At 39.8% G+C, this 18756-nt stretch overlaps 1 protein-coding gene across 1 annotated transcript in view; it reads right to left on the reverse strand.

The window, feature by feature from the left end:
- The window catches only part of TACC2 (transforming acidic coiled-coil containing protein 2), a 212089-nt gene that overhangs the window by 172961 nt on the left and 20372 nt on the right, over positions 1-18756 (reverse strand). The window contains exons 2-4 of the mRNA XM_070752573.1: positions 11846-11924; positions 5087-5274; positions 3486-3614 (exon numbers count right to left, since the gene is read on the reverse strand). Of these exons, the coding sequence (XP_070608674.1) occupies positions 3486-3614; positions 5087-5274; positions 11846-11878 (350 nt within the window). The 5' untranslated portion in view covers positions 11879-11924. The remainder of the gene's footprint in view (positions 1-3485; positions 3615-5086; positions 5275-11845; positions 11925-18756) is intronic.

Here is an 18756-nt window from a genome sequence, read left to right on the forward strand (position 1 = left end):
TGGTTCCTCATTTTAGCAGTCTTGGAAGGATGGAAGGCTGAGTCAACCTTGAGCTGGTGAATATCAAACTCCTGGCAATAGAAGAATTAGCTTGCAATACTGCAGTCTAACCACTGCACTGACTACAATTTTATAAGCCTGTCTAAGGTTTCAAAGGTTTCAAAAATAGAATAGACAAGAATATGCCTGTTCCTAATTATATTAACTGCATAAATTATAGAATGTCCAAATACCTTAGGAGTTATAAATATATATTGAATTTAAACATTTGTGACCCATCTGGTCTCCCACACTAACTTCTAACTAACTCCCACACTAACTAACGTTTGATAAAGATTAAGAGACTTACTGATCAAATCAGATTTTAGTGTGAGAAGAGAATTCAGCATACTAAACTGCATTAATCACAACATACTTAATATCAAGAGTCCTTTTATATTATATTTCAATCAAGTTCCTCATGTTTATTCAACTTATGAACATTGAACTAACATAATTTAGCAAGCTGTAAACATTTCACATTTTATTAGTTTTTTGTCAAAATATTGGAATATCCATTTGTCTGCTTTTAGATAATGTGAAAATTTTTACATCATAATTTTGGGATAATTTCTATATTATATACATTACCTGATGAAGTGGACAAGGCCATTGGAGCTGTGAGTTCCGCCACCTGTTTACTGGATCCGTGTCCCTCCTGGTTGGTTTCGGCCAGCAGGGAGGTGACACGGAGCTGGGCCCAGGAGATTACCAATGCTTCCTTGGGGAGGGGAGTTTTTCCATCACTCTATAAAGAAGCGCTTGTGCGCCCCCTCCTCAAGAAGCCCTCCCTGGACCCAGCTGTGCTTAATAACTATCGTCCAGTCTCCAACCTTCCCTTTATGGGGAAGGTTGTTGAGAAGGTGGTGGCACTCCAGCTCCAGCGGTCCTTGGAAGAAGCCGATTATCTAGGTCCCCGGCAGTCGGGTTTCAGGCCCGGTTACAGCACGGAAACCGCTTGGTCGCGTTGATGGATGATCTCTGGCGGGCCCGGGACAGGGGTTTATCCTCTGTCCTGGTGCTCCTTGACCTCTCAGCGACTTTCGATACCATCGACCATGGTATCCTTCTGCACCGGCTGGAGGGGCTGGGGGTGGGAGGCACTGTTCTTCAGTGGTTCTCCTCCTACCTCTCTGGCCGGTCGCAGTCGGTGTTAGTGGGGGGACAGAGGTCGACTCCTAGGTTTCTCCCTTGTGGGGTGCCTAGGGTCGGTCCTCTCCCCCCTGCTATTTAACATCTACATGGAACCGCTGGGCGAGATCATCCAAGGACATGGGGTGAGGTATCATCAATATGCGGATGATACCCAGCTTTACATCTCCACCCCATGCCCAGTCAATGAAGCGGTGGAAGTGATGTGCCGGTGCCTGGAGGCTGTTGGGGCCTGGATGGGTGTCAACAGACTCAAGCTCAACCCGGATAAGACGGAGTGGCTGTGGGTTTTGCCTCCCAAGGACAATTCCATCTGTCCGTCCATTACCCTGGGGGGGGAATTATTGACCCCCTCAGAGAGGGTCCGCAACTTGGGCGTCCTCCTCGATCCACAGCTCAGATTAGAACATCTTTCAGCTGTGGCGAGGGAGGCGTTTGCCCAGGTTCGCCTGGTGCACCAGTTGCGGCCCTATCTGGACCGGGACTCATTGCTCACAGTCACTCATGCCCTCATCACCTCGAGGTTCGACTACTGTAATGCTCTCTACATGGGGCTACCTTTGAAAAGTGTTCGGAAACTTCAGATCGTGCAAAATGCAGCTGCGAGAGCAGTCATGGGCCTACCTAGGTATGCCCATGTTTCACCATCACTCCGCAGTCTGCATTGGCTGCCGATCAGTTTCCGGTCACAATTCAAAGTGTTGGTTATGACCTTTAAAGCCCTTCATGGCATTGGACCAGAATATCTCCGAGACCGCCTCCTGCCGCACGAATCCCAGCGACCGATTAGGTCCCACAGAGTGGGCCTTCTCCGGGTCCCGTCAACTAAACAATGTCGGTTGGCGGGCCCCAGGGGAAGAGCCTTCTCTGTGGCGGCACCGGCCCTCTGGAACCAACTCCCCCCGGAGATTAGAACTGCCCCTACTCTTCCTGCCTTCCGTAAACTCCTTAAAACCCACCTTTGCCGTCAGGCATGGGGGAACTGAAACATCTCCCCCTGGGCACATTTAATTTATGCATGGTATGTCTGTGTGTGTGTCTGTTAGCATATGGGGTTTTAAATATTTAAATATTTTAAATTTGTCTGATTGCTTATGATTTGTTTTTACATGTTGTGAGCCGCCCCGAGTCTTCGGAGAGGGGCGGCATACAAATCTAAGTAATGAATAAATAAATAAATAAATTACATACTCAGATTAACATTTTATCTAGGGAGGTGTTGGAAACTGGTGATTTCCAGAAGATACTGTCTTTACTTCACAAGACATATCAGTATTAGCTATGCCAATATGGCATTATATTGAAAATCACAGCTTCCCTACATACTGTATGTGAAGAATATGGACTATATATTTTGAAATACGAAAGAGAAAGAACATGAATTAATAATTTGGGTTTTCTAAGGGGTTTTCTTTAGGATTTAAGAGAAGTTGGAAGTAATTCCAAAATACAAGTTACAAGATCAGCCATTGCTATGTATGTTATGAACTTCTACAATTGCTACACAGTATGAATTTAGACCAAAATGGAAAACCTACAAGGAATCATAGTCTCAACATCAAAGACACCAAAATGTCTCTTTCTAAATATTCATGCTCAAACAAACTATAAGAAAGTGAGAGGAAGATAAGCTCTTCAACCGTTATTCCTACTTCATGCACTTAACATGGGAAGGGGAGTTATTGTGTCTTTAAAAACTGTGAATTAATGACACTCAGGTCATTACAAGTGGTTTGCAACTTGCTTGTAAAGGAAAATATATTCACTGCTATTTGTATTTTTCATTTTATATAAACAATATATAGCAGAAAACACACATTTGAAAAATAAGTGAGCTTTTAAGTATAATAAATCTTTCACAATTGAAGACTAACAGATGTAACAAAAAACAATCATGTTCCAATTGCAATGTTTCCACACTTTGCTTTATGAGGTTTAAAATAATGAAAGTGTGAACATTCAGGTTCAGTAAGCTAACAGACTTGTACTGCATTTCCTCATTAATGCATTTTATTTTTTTATACCAGTGATTGTACAAACGAAACAATTAAAAATAAAAAGATAAGAAAACCAAAGCTGAGACTTCAGAAACATGCAGAATTCAAGCAGCACACTTTCATTCAGAAAATCCAAATCTAATAAACAGTCAAAAACAATGTAAGGAAGGCTCAAAAGGCCAAAATAAGCTTATCAATTGTTGCATTAAAAAAAAATCCATAAACAAGATGCAAATCCAAATCAATAACTATTCAAAAAAGAAGAAGAAGAAGAATATTTTCTTAAATTAGCTGTACCTGCTCAGGAGAGGATTCTGGGTCCTTAACTCCTCATTTATATCAATCCCAGTAAAAAGAAGATTATTTGGGGCTGGGGATTGGTGGGACTCCCTTTCTTCCAAGTCAGATACCAGAGGACAATTTCCACTGCCAGAAAAAGAAAAAAAGTTACACATTCACAATTCTTAATATCAAATTTAAAATAGAAAAATCGATTTAGAATGCAGTCAATTCCCTTAAAATATTATCAAAGTAGAGTCAGACATTTGTTATTTGAATCCACTTTTAAGTCTCTCCATCCTTTAAAAAAACACTATGGTCTCCTCCTAGAATGATAAAGGTATGGAATGGGAAATCAATCTGTCCAGCTTCTCATGTTGGACTTGGGATCTTATGACAGTTCATAATTTAGTTTGACTCTTTGATTCAGTTTGGCAGAAGACTCACATAGGCAGCTTGGCTGTATAGAACCTTTATAGAAAACAAGAATAAAGCCATGCAAAACATTTGTTGTCTGCTGCTAATGAGGAGATCAAAATTACTTTTATACCACTAGAAGTATAAAAGGTTTAAACTTGTGACTTCTTTCTGCCCATCAAACTGTCAAACACTTGGTGCATCCTTTTGGAATTCTTCAGGTAAAATGGTTCTTGTATACAGTATTTCCATAGTAGGTATCTCTAGTCTGAGAATTGCTGGCTCCTATCTGAGCCCTCACAACAGTGTTCCCATAAATGGGCAGTCTTACCCTCTAGCTGAAAAATCTGCTGACCTTTGCGCTTATCTGTTTCTGGAAATTATTCATTCCCACCAATTCATTTTCTGTCTCCTTCCTGAAATAAGGCCAAGTTTACCAGGAAAGAAAGCTAGCCTAAACCACCAAACATGGCTGAAATAAACTCCGCCTTAACTAGCTGCCAGAAGGGAAACTAACATACTGTACTGCTCAAAAAAATAAAGGGAACACTCAAATAACACATCCTGGATTTGAATGAATGAAATATTCTCATTGAATACTTTGTTCTGTACAAAGTTGAATGTGCACAATTGCATGTGAAATTGATTGTCAATCAGTGTTTGATCAATCAGTGGACAGTTTGATTTCACATAAGTTTGATTTACTTGGAGTTATATTGTGTTGTTTAAGTGTTCCCTTTATTTTTTTGAGCAGTGTATATATAAAGATATATTTTAGCAAAGTTTTTAACACCACATAAAGCAGATCATTGTTTGATTATTTCTTAATTCAAAATAATGCTCCTGTTCCTTAATTACAAGGTACGATATGATACCTTAGATCAGTGTTTCCCAACCTTGGCAACTTGAATTCTGGGAGTTGAAGTCCAAATATCTTCAAGTTGCCAAGGTTGGGAAACACTGCCTTAGATCATCATATGCATGTAGTGGAATGGTATTAATAGAATTCTATTATGTTTTTGTATTGCCCATGGATATAAAAAGGGGATTAATTGGATAATAAGTGACTTAATTTGTAATGTTACTTGAATTACTGTAATAGATTTCTCAGGCAACAACATCCTGGCCAAAAGACAACTTTAAATGCATTATGTCTTCTAATGACTCACTTCACCAACAAAGAAAAAACATATTCTGCCTACCTTGTATCTTCTGCAGTTAATGAGAAAGTGTCATCTGGCAGTGGTAATGAAACTGCAGAATCTGATGGTAACGCATCCAAGTCATTTTGATTGAGCGATTTATCTCTGCTCTTTTTCCTTGACTTTTTAGTTTTTATTTCCCTCTCAGTACTAAGTGGCTCTGTTGATTTTGGAACTGAAGGGCCCTCCTGAGAAAGAAAAACAAAACATGAGTTTTAGTTAAAAAGCAAACAAGCAATAGAATGAATACTTGCTTTTTAATAGCAAAATAATAATTGCATCCTTCATAAATGTCCTATTTTATTGTTGCTCAAAGACAAACAATGAATAAGCAAATAATAATAAAATAAAGGTCTGGAACAATGAATAAGCAAATAATAATAAAATAAAGGTCTGGAACTGTGGCGTTATGCGAGAATAAGAACAACTATATGATGCTCTTAGCTGCCCCTTAGAGATATATCCTTATCTCTTTTTCCAGCCCATTGACCATTTATTTCCTTTTGATCCGGAAATCTATTAGTATAGCAGAGAGGAGAAAAGGCTGTGCTTTTTAATAACAAAAAAATATATTTCAGAATGAGGGTAACTTGTCATTGGTACTTGCATAACAAGAAATTTATGGCTTTTTAAAGATTACTTACAGGAGTGAGCTACTGCCCGGACTGAGGGGAACGCAGTGGAGTAGCAAAAATGGAGCTCCACGTCAGAGCACCCAATTTGCACTGAAAGATGTTGAAAGAAAATGTGTACACACACACACACAAAGTAGCATTCAATCTGATTTTATTTTCTACTCAAAGTGGTCTGTTTCTTCCAAAGATCACTTTATTTAAGGTCTGATCACCTTTTAGATAGATCTACCTATGTTGCCTATGTTTATCTTTCTGAAGTTTAAGCTCTTTTTTTTAAGACTAACACCTATTCCTTGTTTTTCTTTTTTCTTTTAAAAAAGTAATTTTTATTAAATTGTTTTAAAAAGTATAATAAAAAAACTATATACATTGGTATATTTACAATATTTGCAATACACAAAGAAAAAAAACATACACATCAAAACAAACAAAAAAACACCACGGACAATTACAAAATTACAAATAACATAAAAAAAATCTCATCAATATTCTCTTGGGAGGAGGAAAGTTACAGTCTTGTCCAATATCAAATTATTTTCTGGTGAATAGAAATCATCGTCATTCACTATTATTCTTTTTGGTTGTCAATGTCTTCTCTATTGTTATTGTTTTTAACCGCCTTCTGTACACTCTTTGTTAATTAATTTAGTTATGTAACTATTCCTTGTTTTTCATTGCTATTTCAAGTTCTTAATAAAATTAATTATTTTTAGCAATTTTTTGGGTGGAGGTGCCCAATTATATTTTATAGGATGATTGTAAGTTCATAGTATGCCTTGGAATATAATATGATACGTCTCTCTAGATTCTACCAGATACTGGATTAAAAGATATTAGAATGTTCTTCAGATTGCATAAAGGAGAAGTCATATTTTTTTCTTTTATTATTATGACACTGGTTTACCCTAATTGAGGAGACTTATTAAAATTGTCTGTTGGCTGGGGCAGGCCCAGTGGTAGAGAAATAGAAATTTTTGACTCAGTACTCAATTTACATAAATTTATAAGCGGCACAGAAACAATGAATGCATATACACACAATATATAGTAAATGGTAGCATTCAAAATGGAGGTATTTTAGTCTATTATATTGTAAAGATTCACCCAATGTACCTACTTTTATCATTCACTCTACTAGGTGAACTAAGAAAACTGGGTTGCTTAAGAAAACATGATTATGAAAAAAAATAGCCATAATCCAAAGAGTACACATAAAAACATTATATTAATCAAAGAGTGCATAATGATTCTCAGAATTAATATTTATATTACCACTGTTTTATACATGCAGTCCAGTTATTCATTCATTCATTCATTCATTCATTCATTCATTCATTTATTGGATTTCTATGCCGCCCATCACTCAGGATTCGGGATGGATCATTTTATAAAGAAATAAATTGCTATAATAATAATAATAATAATAATAATAATAATAATTATAATAATAATTATAATTATAATTATAATTATAATAATAATTATAATTATAATTATAATTATAATTATAATTATAATTATAATTATAATAATAATTATAATAATAATTATAATTATAATTATAATAATAATTATAATTATAATTATAATTATAATAATAATTATAATAATAATTATAATTATAATTATAATAATAATTATAATTATAATTATAATTATAATTATAATTATAATTATAATTATAATTATAATTATAATTATAATTATAATTATAATTATAATTATAATTATAATTATAATTATAATTATAATAATAATTATAATTATAATTATAATTATAATTATAATTATAATTATAATTATAATTATAATTATAATTATAATTATAATTATAATTATAATTATAATTATAATTATAATTATAATTATAATTATAATTATAATTATAATTATAATTATAATTATAATTATAATTATTATTTATTAGATTTGTATGCTGCCCCTCTCTGAAGACTTGGGGCGGCTCACAGCAATAATAAAAACAATATTATAGTAGAACAAATCTAATACTAAAAAACATATAAAACCCTATCATTATTTTAAAAAACCAAACAACACATTCATACCAAACATAAAACAAAGTATAAAAGAGCCTGGGGGAAAGGTGTCTCAACTCCCCCATGCCTGGCGGTATAAGTGAGTCTTGAGCAATCTATCCTTTTGAGAGCAAGAATAAAATAAGCATGAACAATCCAAATACTCAAAACAAAATTTACTCAAACAAGTTTTTTTTAAAATTATATAGAAATAACCTCAAAGGCAAAGGAATCTTGCTGTTAAAATCTACTAGTGAATTGGAACAAATTCTGTTAAATAGCATTCAACTAGTATAAGCTTTTATCCATCAAATTCCTCCAAAAGTTAAATTTGCAATTCTTGTCATGTCATTGTTAAGACAATGTCAGTGTATAGGATGACAAACTTCTCTGAAATTTTCCTGTTAATCATCAAGGGTTTAATTGTCATTTAGAAAAGGGAGGGGAAAAAGAAAAGCTTTTTAACTTAAGTTTTGCCTTTCAAAAGCCTGAAGGATGGGTGGGAGTATTAGCAACCATTTTAATTGGTTCAAATTAACAGAGGTCCTTTCTCTCTATCCTTTCTCCCACCCATCCCCCAGTAGTATTCTTCCTGCAGTACTTTTCTCATTATAAACACAGAGCCTTTTAAGGCAGTTGTTGCAACATGATATAGTTCTGTGTCTTGGCTGGAAGTCAGTTTGGATGAATTACACCAAGTTTCCATTCCTAATAACACTGTGCTAACAGGCAGATGAAGCCCTGGGAAAAAAATTGTATTAAAACTGACCTTCTTAGCTTTTTTTTTGCCTCACCCATTGTACTTTTGTGCTACACAGACAGAGCAATTTGTTTGGCACAGACATAAACCTTCATCTGTTAAATGCATCAGTGTCCTAATTCTAAAGGACTCACTTCCTCCATAAGTGGTTGAAAGTGAACACTGGGAAGTTGACCAAAGGACATTCCCCTGGTGTTCAGGAGTCTGATTTCAGAACAATTGCTAAAGTAACCAGTTACAAACACTAGATGCTGCCCTGAATGGACCATGCTGCTTTTGTAGTCAAATAGTTTGTACTTCTGTATATAAGTGAAAGCTGTCTGCCTTCTGGGACCGCCTACTGCCGCACGAATCCCAGCGACTGATTAGGTCCCACAGAGTCGGCCTTCTTCGGGTCCCTTCGACTAAACAATGTCGTCTGGTGGGACCCAGGGGAAGAGCCTTCTCTGTGGTGGCTCCGACCCTCTGGAACCAGTTCCCCCCTGAGATTAGGATTGCCCCCACCCTCCCTGCCTTTCGTAAACTCCTTAAAACCCACCTCTGCCGTCAGGCATAGGGGAACGAAAACATCTCCCCCTTGCCCATGTTGTTTTGCCGTTTGATTGATTGTGTGCTTGTTTTTTATATATATTGGGATTGTTTTATGAATTTCTTAACTTAAAATTGTAATTGGATTGGTGGGCATTGGATTTTGTCACTATGTACTGTTTTTTACTATTGTTGTGAGCCGCCCTGAGTCTGTGGAGAGGGGCGGCATATAAATCCAATAAATCTAATCTAATCTAATCTTAAGACTGGCCAACATTTGTGGCTGGGGTGGATGCACTCGGTCACCACCACCTTTAAAATGGGTGGTCACGTGATAACACGCATGATCGCCAAGGATGCCTTGCGCTTAGTGCTAGCCATTCTGGGGGGGCCGGGTGGCAAGCCCCCTCATAAAAGCAGTGGGTTGCTGCTCTCCTCTCTTTCCAGTTTTTGACTTGTTGGCCCCCGTTGCAGGCACCCTCCCTCCCTCCCTATGGTCTCAGTGTGATTGCAGGTCACCTTCGAGGGCCGAGTAGAAATTTTTGGCAGCCACACTGCAGTTTAGATTATGGCCATTTTTTCCCCTACTCCATACTGGGTCAGGGGATGGGAGGGGTTAGGGGGTGCCTAGCCATAGTTGCTCTCAGGAAGGGGTTAATTGGCTTGAATTCCCTGGGTTACTGGGATGTGTTAATTGGCTTGAATTCCCTTGGTCACTGGGATGGCGGTATGGGGCAGAAGAAGGGGCTAGCAGCAACTGTGTGATCTCCTTTAGGTCACCTTTTGGAAGGTCCTGGGCTCCCCCTCACCAGAAGCACCGGGCAGAATCCACCTGAGTGTTGCGGAGGGAGTGCCCTTGGGGCTCACTCGCTGCAAGCCCACAAATGGGGGTGAGCCTTCCCACACGCCTTGGGCATGGCAGAGGGCTAGGCAAGGTCAAGGCCAAGATCAAGTTCAAGGCCAAGGTCACTGGCGACCTTCCCTTGCCTGGCAAGGAACTTTCGCCCTTAGTTGTCCAAGGATGTTTGGAATGGAAGTTCCACCCCATTGACTTCTTCTGCAGGTCCAGATTTAAATAAATAAAGTGACCCATAAAACCCAGTTCTGTGGTCCATGTGCTTATTTCGCATCCGACACAAATGGCTATCTAAGTAATAGTCTGGGAACAAAGTGTTACATTATTGTTGTTTTCAGTACACAATATATGGTAGCTATTGTCATATATTAGTAATTAGAGTAATTTATTTATTCGATTTTATTTATTTATTCGATTTTTATGCCGCCCTTCTCCTCAGACTCAGGGCGGCTTACAACATGTTAGCAATAACACCTTTTAACAGAGCCAGCATATTGCCCCCACAATCTGGGTCCTCATTTTACCCACCTCATAAGGATAGAAGGCTGATTCAACCCTGAGCCGGTGATGAGATTTGAACCGCTGACCTACAGATCTACAGTCATCTTCAGTGGCCTGCAGCACAGCTCTCTACCTGCTGCGCCACCCCGGCTCTCTTTTCAATTTCAATTCTAAAATTGTTTTATCCAAGAGTTTGTGTTTCACTGATATTGATTGGTAATGAGGGTTTTTTTTTTCTTTTTGCAAGATTTATACAGAGCTTCACTATCAATCTGCCTTCATGAACACAATTCTGGCTTTTGAAGCAGTGTATGTTGGAAGCCAGGAAAAGTGTAAGTCCTTGTCCTGGCAAATGCCAAGAGTTTGATTTGAAGACACTAAACAAAAAGCGTCCTCATTCCATTTCGTTCCAAATGCGAAGTGCAAGTTGTAAAATTCTACCTGAATGTTAAGGGCATAAACGCTGCTATGATGGGTGCCCAATATTTTTCTCGCTGACTGCTGAGTTTCAGATTATTTGGCCAAAGGAGAATGGGTATGGTGCCATTGTATTGATTGAAATTTGCTTTCTGGAGCATGGTGATAAGCCCAAGTTTCATCCCCTGTCACTATACAGTTGAGAAAAGGCTCACTTCAATCTTGAAATGGTCAAGAAATTATCAGGCAGCACTGACTCTGTCGATTTTGTGCACTTTGGTAAGCATCTTGGGCATCCATCACAGCAGCATTCATGCCCCTAGCATTCAGATAGTGTGCACTTCGCACTTAAGGGAAACAGAATGAGAATGCTCATCTCTAACCTTCACCACAATGCCAGTCAATGATCTTCCCACTACTGGCACTGCTCGTTCTCTTCCGCTGGCTTTCCGCTAAACCAGGGATAGGCAGTGTTGGCTCTTCTATGACATGTGGACTTCAATTCCCAGAATTCCTGAGCCAGCATGATTGGCTCAAGAATTCTGGGAGTTGAAGTCCACAAGTCATAGAAGAGCCATCTTTGCCTACCCCTGTGCCACACAATAGTAATAACAACTTTCCCCACTAACATTCCCTGCGAGAGCCATGTGCCTTGTAATCTTACTTTCCGTATAACCCTTGTACTTAAAATCTTGAAGAAGATTCCAAAATATTTCCAAACCAGTAATCTTTCTCCCCCATCTGTTTAATATTAATCTATCCTAAACTACCCAAATCATAGCATGAAACATTTCTAGCATTTTCTGAATTATTTTTCTTTTTATAGTTCAAAAATTACTAACTTATACCTTTGGCGCACATAGATCTCTGCCTTCTACATTAGGAACTTTTGCACCAACAGAAAAATAATTAGTCCTCCCTCTCTCTTTGCTCCACTCACACAAATGGCATTTGTTTATCTATTTTGAATCTTGTCCTTTAACTTATAACATTTAGTAACTTTAAGAAAATGTTTTCTGAACTCACCTGACTTTCTTGGCTGCTGTTTTCATTACCCATTTCAACAGGAAAATATCAGAGTCAACTTTTGCATTAAGAACATCAGCTGAAAGAAACGAAAAGTCATCAGGGAAGTGAGGGAAAATAGCAATCCAAGAAGAAAATAACTGAACTGAACTTCCCTTTCCATAGAAATTTTACCCAAGCCTAGAAGGCATATGCTTGAAAATATAGCTTTACATTACAGATCTAATATCTGCCAATTATAGTTTTTAAGTTCTTGTTTCTTTAGTCCCATACTGCAGAGGGAGCCATCAAAACACTTATAGACTCATGACTATGCACAGGATGTGGAGCCAAAACAAAAAAGAAGAAAGATGGCCCCACATCATTTCAAAACAAGTTTATTAAATGACTTAAGTGCCAAATCCCACTGCAAAAATATCGCCAAAAAGGCTTCTAGAGTTGTTAACCTGATCCTGCGTAGCTTCTGTTCCTGCAATCTCACACTACTCACCAGAGCTTACAAAACTTTTGTCAGACACATCCTCGAATACAGCTCATCTGTCTGGAACCTATATCACATCTCGGACATCAAAAATGTCCAAAGATACTTCACTAGAAGAGCCCTTCACTCCTACACTCGAAACCGAATACCCTACGAAAATAGACTTACAATCCTGGGCCTAGAAAGTTTAGAACTATGATACCTTAAACATGACCTAAGTATTGCCCACAAGATCATATGCTGCAACATCTTGCTCGCCAACGACTACTTCAGCTTCAACCGCAATAACACAAGAGCACACAATGGATTCAAACTTAATATTAACTGCTCCAAACTTGACTGTAAAAAATATGACTTTAGCAATCGAGTTGTCGAAGCATGGAACTCATTAGCGGACTCCGTGGTGTCAACCCCCAACATTTTTCCCTTAGACTATCCATGGTTGACCTCTCCAGATGTCAGTAAGGGGTGTGCATAAGTGCACTACTGTGCCTTCCGTCCCCTGTCCAATTGTCTCTCCTATATATTTTATATCTTTTCTTCCATTCATATATCTTCTCCTATTTTCTTCATTGACGTATTTTATTTTCATATCTTCTCTTCTATCCTTTCCTTGATATATATCACTACATGCTCATTCTCTCCAACTTCATTTTGTATTGGACAAAATAAATAAATAAATAAATAAATAAAATAAGTAAAGTTTGCCCTTTATTGCAAAATTAATATAAGCCTTTCCTCCCCCATTCAACAATGACTACTATCATCATTTGTCCTTCTCACAACTCTACTTGGTCAGCTTTGTTGGGGAGTATAGTCAAGTGACATACTTTTGACACCACAACAAAGAGGGAAATAAATGAAGGTTTGAATCTTAAATGAATAGTTTCGCAAGGGTTTTTTTTTTGCATGATCCCTTGCCAGTATGGACTCCAGGCAATGCAATGATTTAAGCCACCACTGTTATTACACAGTTTATTAGCTACATCTGTCATTGCCAATATGCAGAGGCTAGTATTGGACAAGGTTATAAGCTAAGACTGAACTGCTCCATTACAATAATACACACAGGTTAATTGCTCCTTCCATCCCAAAGTGAGATATGTTTCTTTCTCCTATTTATGCAATATAACAAGATTTTAATTTGATTGTTTATGTATAGGTCAAGAACTTAAGTTCTATTATACCTTTTCATAATACAGTGGTACCTCAAGATACGAACCTAATTGGTTCCAGGGCGAGGTTCGTAAGATGAAAGGTTCGTAAGATGAAACATTGTTTCCCATAGGAAACAATGTAAAGTCAATTAATCCATGCAACAACAACAAAAAACCTGCAAAAAAACGCTGCCGCCTGGCTGTCACCTTTTAAAACAGCCAGGGGGCTTCCCAGCAGCCTCCCGAACCCGGAAGTTTGGCAAAATTTAGGGGTTCGGGAGGCTGCTGGGAAGCCCCGCAGCCCGGCTGTCACCTTTTAAAACAGCCGGGAGGCTTCCCAGCAGCCTCCTGAACCCAAAAGCCAAACCCTCCACGCACTTCACCCTGAATGCCTCCTGGCTCAAGCCGGCGGCGGCAGACCGCCTTTGGGTTTACGGCTGGGGGGGGAGCAGGAGGACCTTCCTAACTCCCTCCTCCCCGAGCCGAAAACCCAAAGGTGGTCTGCTGTGGCCAGCAGAAGAGGGGCGGGGAGCCGGGCAAGAGCGATCTTCTGCCGGCCATGGGCGAAGGGCGGGGAAGCCTCTTGCACCAGCTGCTACAGCCGCCGGCTTCCCCGCCCTTCGCCCATGGCCGGCACAAGATCGCTCCGCTCAATCGGCGCCTCTGGAGAGGCAGGAGCCAGGCGCTGGCCTACCTTTTGTCCCCCACCGCCACCGCCAGCTGGCTGCGAGTGCTCTGCCAGGCGGCCAGGAGGCATTCATGGCGAAGTGCATGGAGGAATGGGAAGCTGAAGCCACCGGCGTTTGAGCTTCCCATTCGTCCGTGCCCTGAATGCCTCCTGGCTCAAGCGGGCGGCAGCAGACCGCCTTTGGGTTTTTGGCTCGGGACAGGAGCGGCGAAGTGACGTGGAGGGATGGAAAGCTGAAAAAGGCCGGTTTCAGCTTCCCATTCCTCCACGTCACTTCGCCGCTCCTGTCCTGGCTAAACCGTGCGGCAACAGACAGGCTTTGGGGTTTTGGCTGGGGGGGGAGAGGTAGGACCTTCCTAACTCCCTCCCCCCCAGCCAAAAACCCAAAGCCTGTCTGTTACCGCACAGTTTAGCCAGGACAGGAGCGGTGAAGTGACGTGGAGGAAAACGAAGCTGAAACCGGGCACTTCGCCGCTCCTGTCCTGGCTAAACCGTGCGGCAACAGACAGGCTTTGGGTTTTTGGCTGGGGGGGGGAGGGAGTTAGGAAGGTCCTACCTCTCCCCCCCAGCCAAAAACCCAAAGCCTGTCTGTTGCCGCACGGTTTAGCCAGGACAGGAGCGGCGAAGTGACGTGGAGGAATGCGAAGCTGAAACCGGGCACTTCGCCGCTCCTGTCCTGGCTAAACCGTGTGGCAACAGACAGGCTTTGGGTTTTTGGCTGGGGGGGAGGGAGTTAGGAAGGTCCTACCTCTCCCCCCCCAGCCAAAAACCCAAAGCCTGTCTGTTGCCGCACGGTTTAGCCAGGACAGGAGCGGCGAAGTGACGTGGAGGAATGCGAAGCTGAAACCGGGCACTTCGCCGCTCCTGTCCTGGCTAAACCGTGTGGCAACAGACAGGCTTTGGGTTTTTGGCTGGGGGGGAGGGAGTTAGGAAGGTCCTACCTCTCCCCCCCCAGCCAAAAACCCAAAGCCTGTCTGTTGCCGCACGGTTTAGCCAGGACAGGAGCGGCGAAGTGACGTGGAGGAATGCGAACCTGAAACCGGGCACTTCGCCGCTCCTGTCCTGGCTAAACCATGCGGCAACAGACAGGCTTTGGGTTTTTGGCTGCGGGGGGAGGAGTAGGACCTTCCTAACTCCCTCCCCCCCCAGCCAAAAACCCAAATCCTGTCTGTTGCCGCACGGTTTAGCCAGGACAGGAGCGGCGAAGTGACATGGAGGAATGGGAAGCTGAAACCGGGCACTTCGCCACTCCTGTCCTGGCTAAACCGTGCGGCAACAGACAGGCTTTGAGTTTTTGGCTGGGGGGGGAGAAGTAGGACCTTCCTGACTCCCTCCCCCCAGCGCCGGACCTCCTGCCCTTCCTCCCAGCCAAAAACCCAAAGCGGCCTCCCGAACCCGAACTTTCGCTGAGAAGCCCCGCCGCCCGGCTGTCACCATTTAAAACAGCCAGGGGGCTTCTCGGCGGCCTCCTGAACCTGAACGTTTTCCATCTTACAAACCCGCCACCGCCGCCGAGAAGCCCTGCCCCCCGGCTGTCACCTTTTAAAACAGCCGGGCGGCTTCTCGGCGGCCTCCCGAACGCCGAACCCAGAAGTTCGGGTTCGGCGTTCGGGTTCAGGAGGATGCGGAGAAGCCCCCCGGCTGTTTCCAAAAGCAACAGCCAGGCGGCGGGGCTTCTTGGAGGCGGAGGCGGGTTCGTAAGACGGAAAACGTTCGTAAGAAGAGGCAAAAAATTTCTGAACCCCGGGTTCGTATCTCGGGTTGTTCGTATGGCGGGGCGTTCGTATCATGAGGTACTACTGTAGTTGTTTTAGTTCTTGTTTTTGCAAAAAAATAAAACCTAGCCTATCAAAACCCAAACTCTTGAATTACTGTCTGGATTTTTCTTGTACAGTGTCAGTTGGAACAGCCAGACACAATAACTGGAAATTGCTACTGATATGTTTGTGACAAACTGAGGTTTTCCAGGTATTGAAGTCTGTAATCAGTGCACAATGTACATGTAGATAAGTTCAATATAGCAGTAAGGTGATATGTATTCAAGAGTTGGGAGAATGACTATTGAAATAGTATGAATGTCTGAGAATTTGAAATAGCCTCATACTTGAAATACAAATTGAGTCATAATTAAATTTAACATGGAAACCGTGCTTGGACTATGATTTCAAATTCCACAGATTTCTACTACAACTAAAATCTGTGCTTAACTTTTTTTTAATCATTCAAACCTTGAATGGTTCATTAAATAAGGATAGATGTTTATGACTACATTAAAAAAACTATAACTTTTATGTTGACATGATTCATACCTAGCTGATTCTGTTAATACTACTTTATTAGCATGATTTTAATAATCTATAGCTTTAAAATTACATGAGGTTATGGTTAGGCTACATGGAATAAATCTGTTGTGACCCAATTTATGAAGCCACTTTGACCCCAAGATCCCTCTTTAGAATCCATCATCTGATCAATAGCTCTTGGGTTATACCCATGTGGTTTCATCTTGCCAAAAACTGGACTGGCCAACAATCTTGACCTGGTTCTTGGAACATTTAAACATCTAATTCATTCCCACATAATATATGAATATTTAGACAAGCCTTTGGGTTAGTTTTTCTTGTACACTATTACCTTGAGTAAACTAATAATTTATAAGGCAACTATGTGTTATATAGCTGCTATATTATAATAGAAACAGGACACTCTGCAACATTTTACCTTTCCACTTAATTCAAATAGAATTTTGGAAAAATGTAAAATTGGGGGGGGGGCATAGAGATTAAATGAATAAAAAAGCAGATATGTGCCAGCCATGGAGGCTATATTGAGGACCCGCCAGACAATAGTCAGAGCATAATCATTGTTCCTGAATTCTTTGTTCACATGCTTTCTTGCATCAATTTATGAGTGAAAATGAAATATAGAATTCACACTGCCGTGCTAACTCGCATATTGATGATACTGCTGCCATTCCTCCTACTTTAAATTTCACTATTAAATATTTAATCCAAAGGGTCTGAATCTGACATAAAGGAAATCTATGGTACATTGCTATAGTTCCTAAGCAATAAAAGTTAGCAACAAAACTGTTCACAGATTAGGCAGAAGCGCTAACATAATACTGTATTATTATTTGCATTAAAGAGTTAAATCTAGTCCATAGATACATTTTGGGGAATCAAGTCAATTATCTCATCAAAATATATGTGAATCTAGCCAATTATGGTTCATTCAGCAAACCATAATTAATGAAGCTATGGTTAAATGCAATATATGAATCAGATCATAGAGTTAAACACATAGGTCTCTTATGTACTAAATGATTACTTCATCTTTTATTCCAACCAGAGCCAGAACTTCAGCATCTAATTCATTCCCACATAATATATGAATATGTATGAAGTTGATGATTAAAGTTGCTCTCTTAATGTATATTTTACATCATTAAACTATGTTGCCATGCTTTAGAATGTTAACAAGAAACTTCTCCACCTTTGCCCAAGGCAGAAATTCAGGGCTTACTGCATTACAGTATAATTTTGTTTATTGGGAACATATTTGACTACCTAGCATTGATCTTGCTCCCAAGTGTAGTATGGATATACTTTCAGCCTGGAACATATTTGTTTCATTTTAGTTTTGTTTAAAGATTAACTACATGTGACAATGTCAAAACTAATTATGTGTGAGAGCAGAATATATTTGAAAGATTTGTATTTTCTCTCATCCATTTTATCATCATTTGGAAGTTTTTCTTTCCACATCTGCTGCAGCTCTTTCAACTAAGTGGTTCTTGGGGAAAAGATAGCAAGAATTGGTTCTTGTTACTTCTGCAGTCAGGCATTTTAGTGATGTATAACTTCTGCTACGTAATAGCATCCTAATGTATGTGTTGTTTTTTCTTTTGTTCAATTGATTCTCAGAGATTGCCTAGAAAAATATTTGCTGTTTTCTTGGTAAGGGGGTTTTTTTTAGTATTTTTTTCCATTGCTCCCTTCTTAGACTGATAGAAAGTACAGTAAAACTAACCCAACATCATCCAACTGGTTTTATGTCTAAGGCAGGACTAGAATTTATGGTCTCCCAGCTTCTGGGCTAATACCCTAACCATTGCATCAACCTGGCTGTCAATGTATATGTTATTGCATTATAACTGACAAGTGGTATACTATCTCTGGGCTGCAAATATGGTAGCAAATGGAGATTTTTGTATTACCTTGTGGGCCATTTAGCAGTCATTCAGATTCTGGTAACCTGAGAGTGGTAAAGTCTACAACTTCTACATCATTGAATTTTTCATTTATCTAAATAGTTGGGCATTGTCACAATTTAGATTGTTTATGATGGGACATTGTGAATAATGTTGCTTTCATGTTTTTTTAAAAACAATAGCCTGGTTTTATAGTATTTAGACTAAACCAATTTTTATATTCACTTGTATGATGGTTGATGAGGAAGAAAAGATTTGTACTTTAATCAATCATGCCTTAAGCCTGTTTTTCCTTTTAAATTTATAAAACTTAAATTTGTTAAATGTCTGTAGGTAAACTGTGTGAAATATATTTCTGAACTACTAATATGC

Source organism: Erythrolamprus reginae, chromosome 5 (genome assembly GCF_031021105.1).
Source record: "Erythrolamprus reginae isolate rEryReg1 chromosome 5, rEryReg1.hap1, whole genome shotgun sequence".
In the NCBI taxonomy this organism is placed as follows: domain Eukaryota; kingdom Metazoa; phylum Chordata; class Lepidosauria; order Squamata; family Dipsadidae; genus Erythrolamprus; species Erythrolamprus reginae.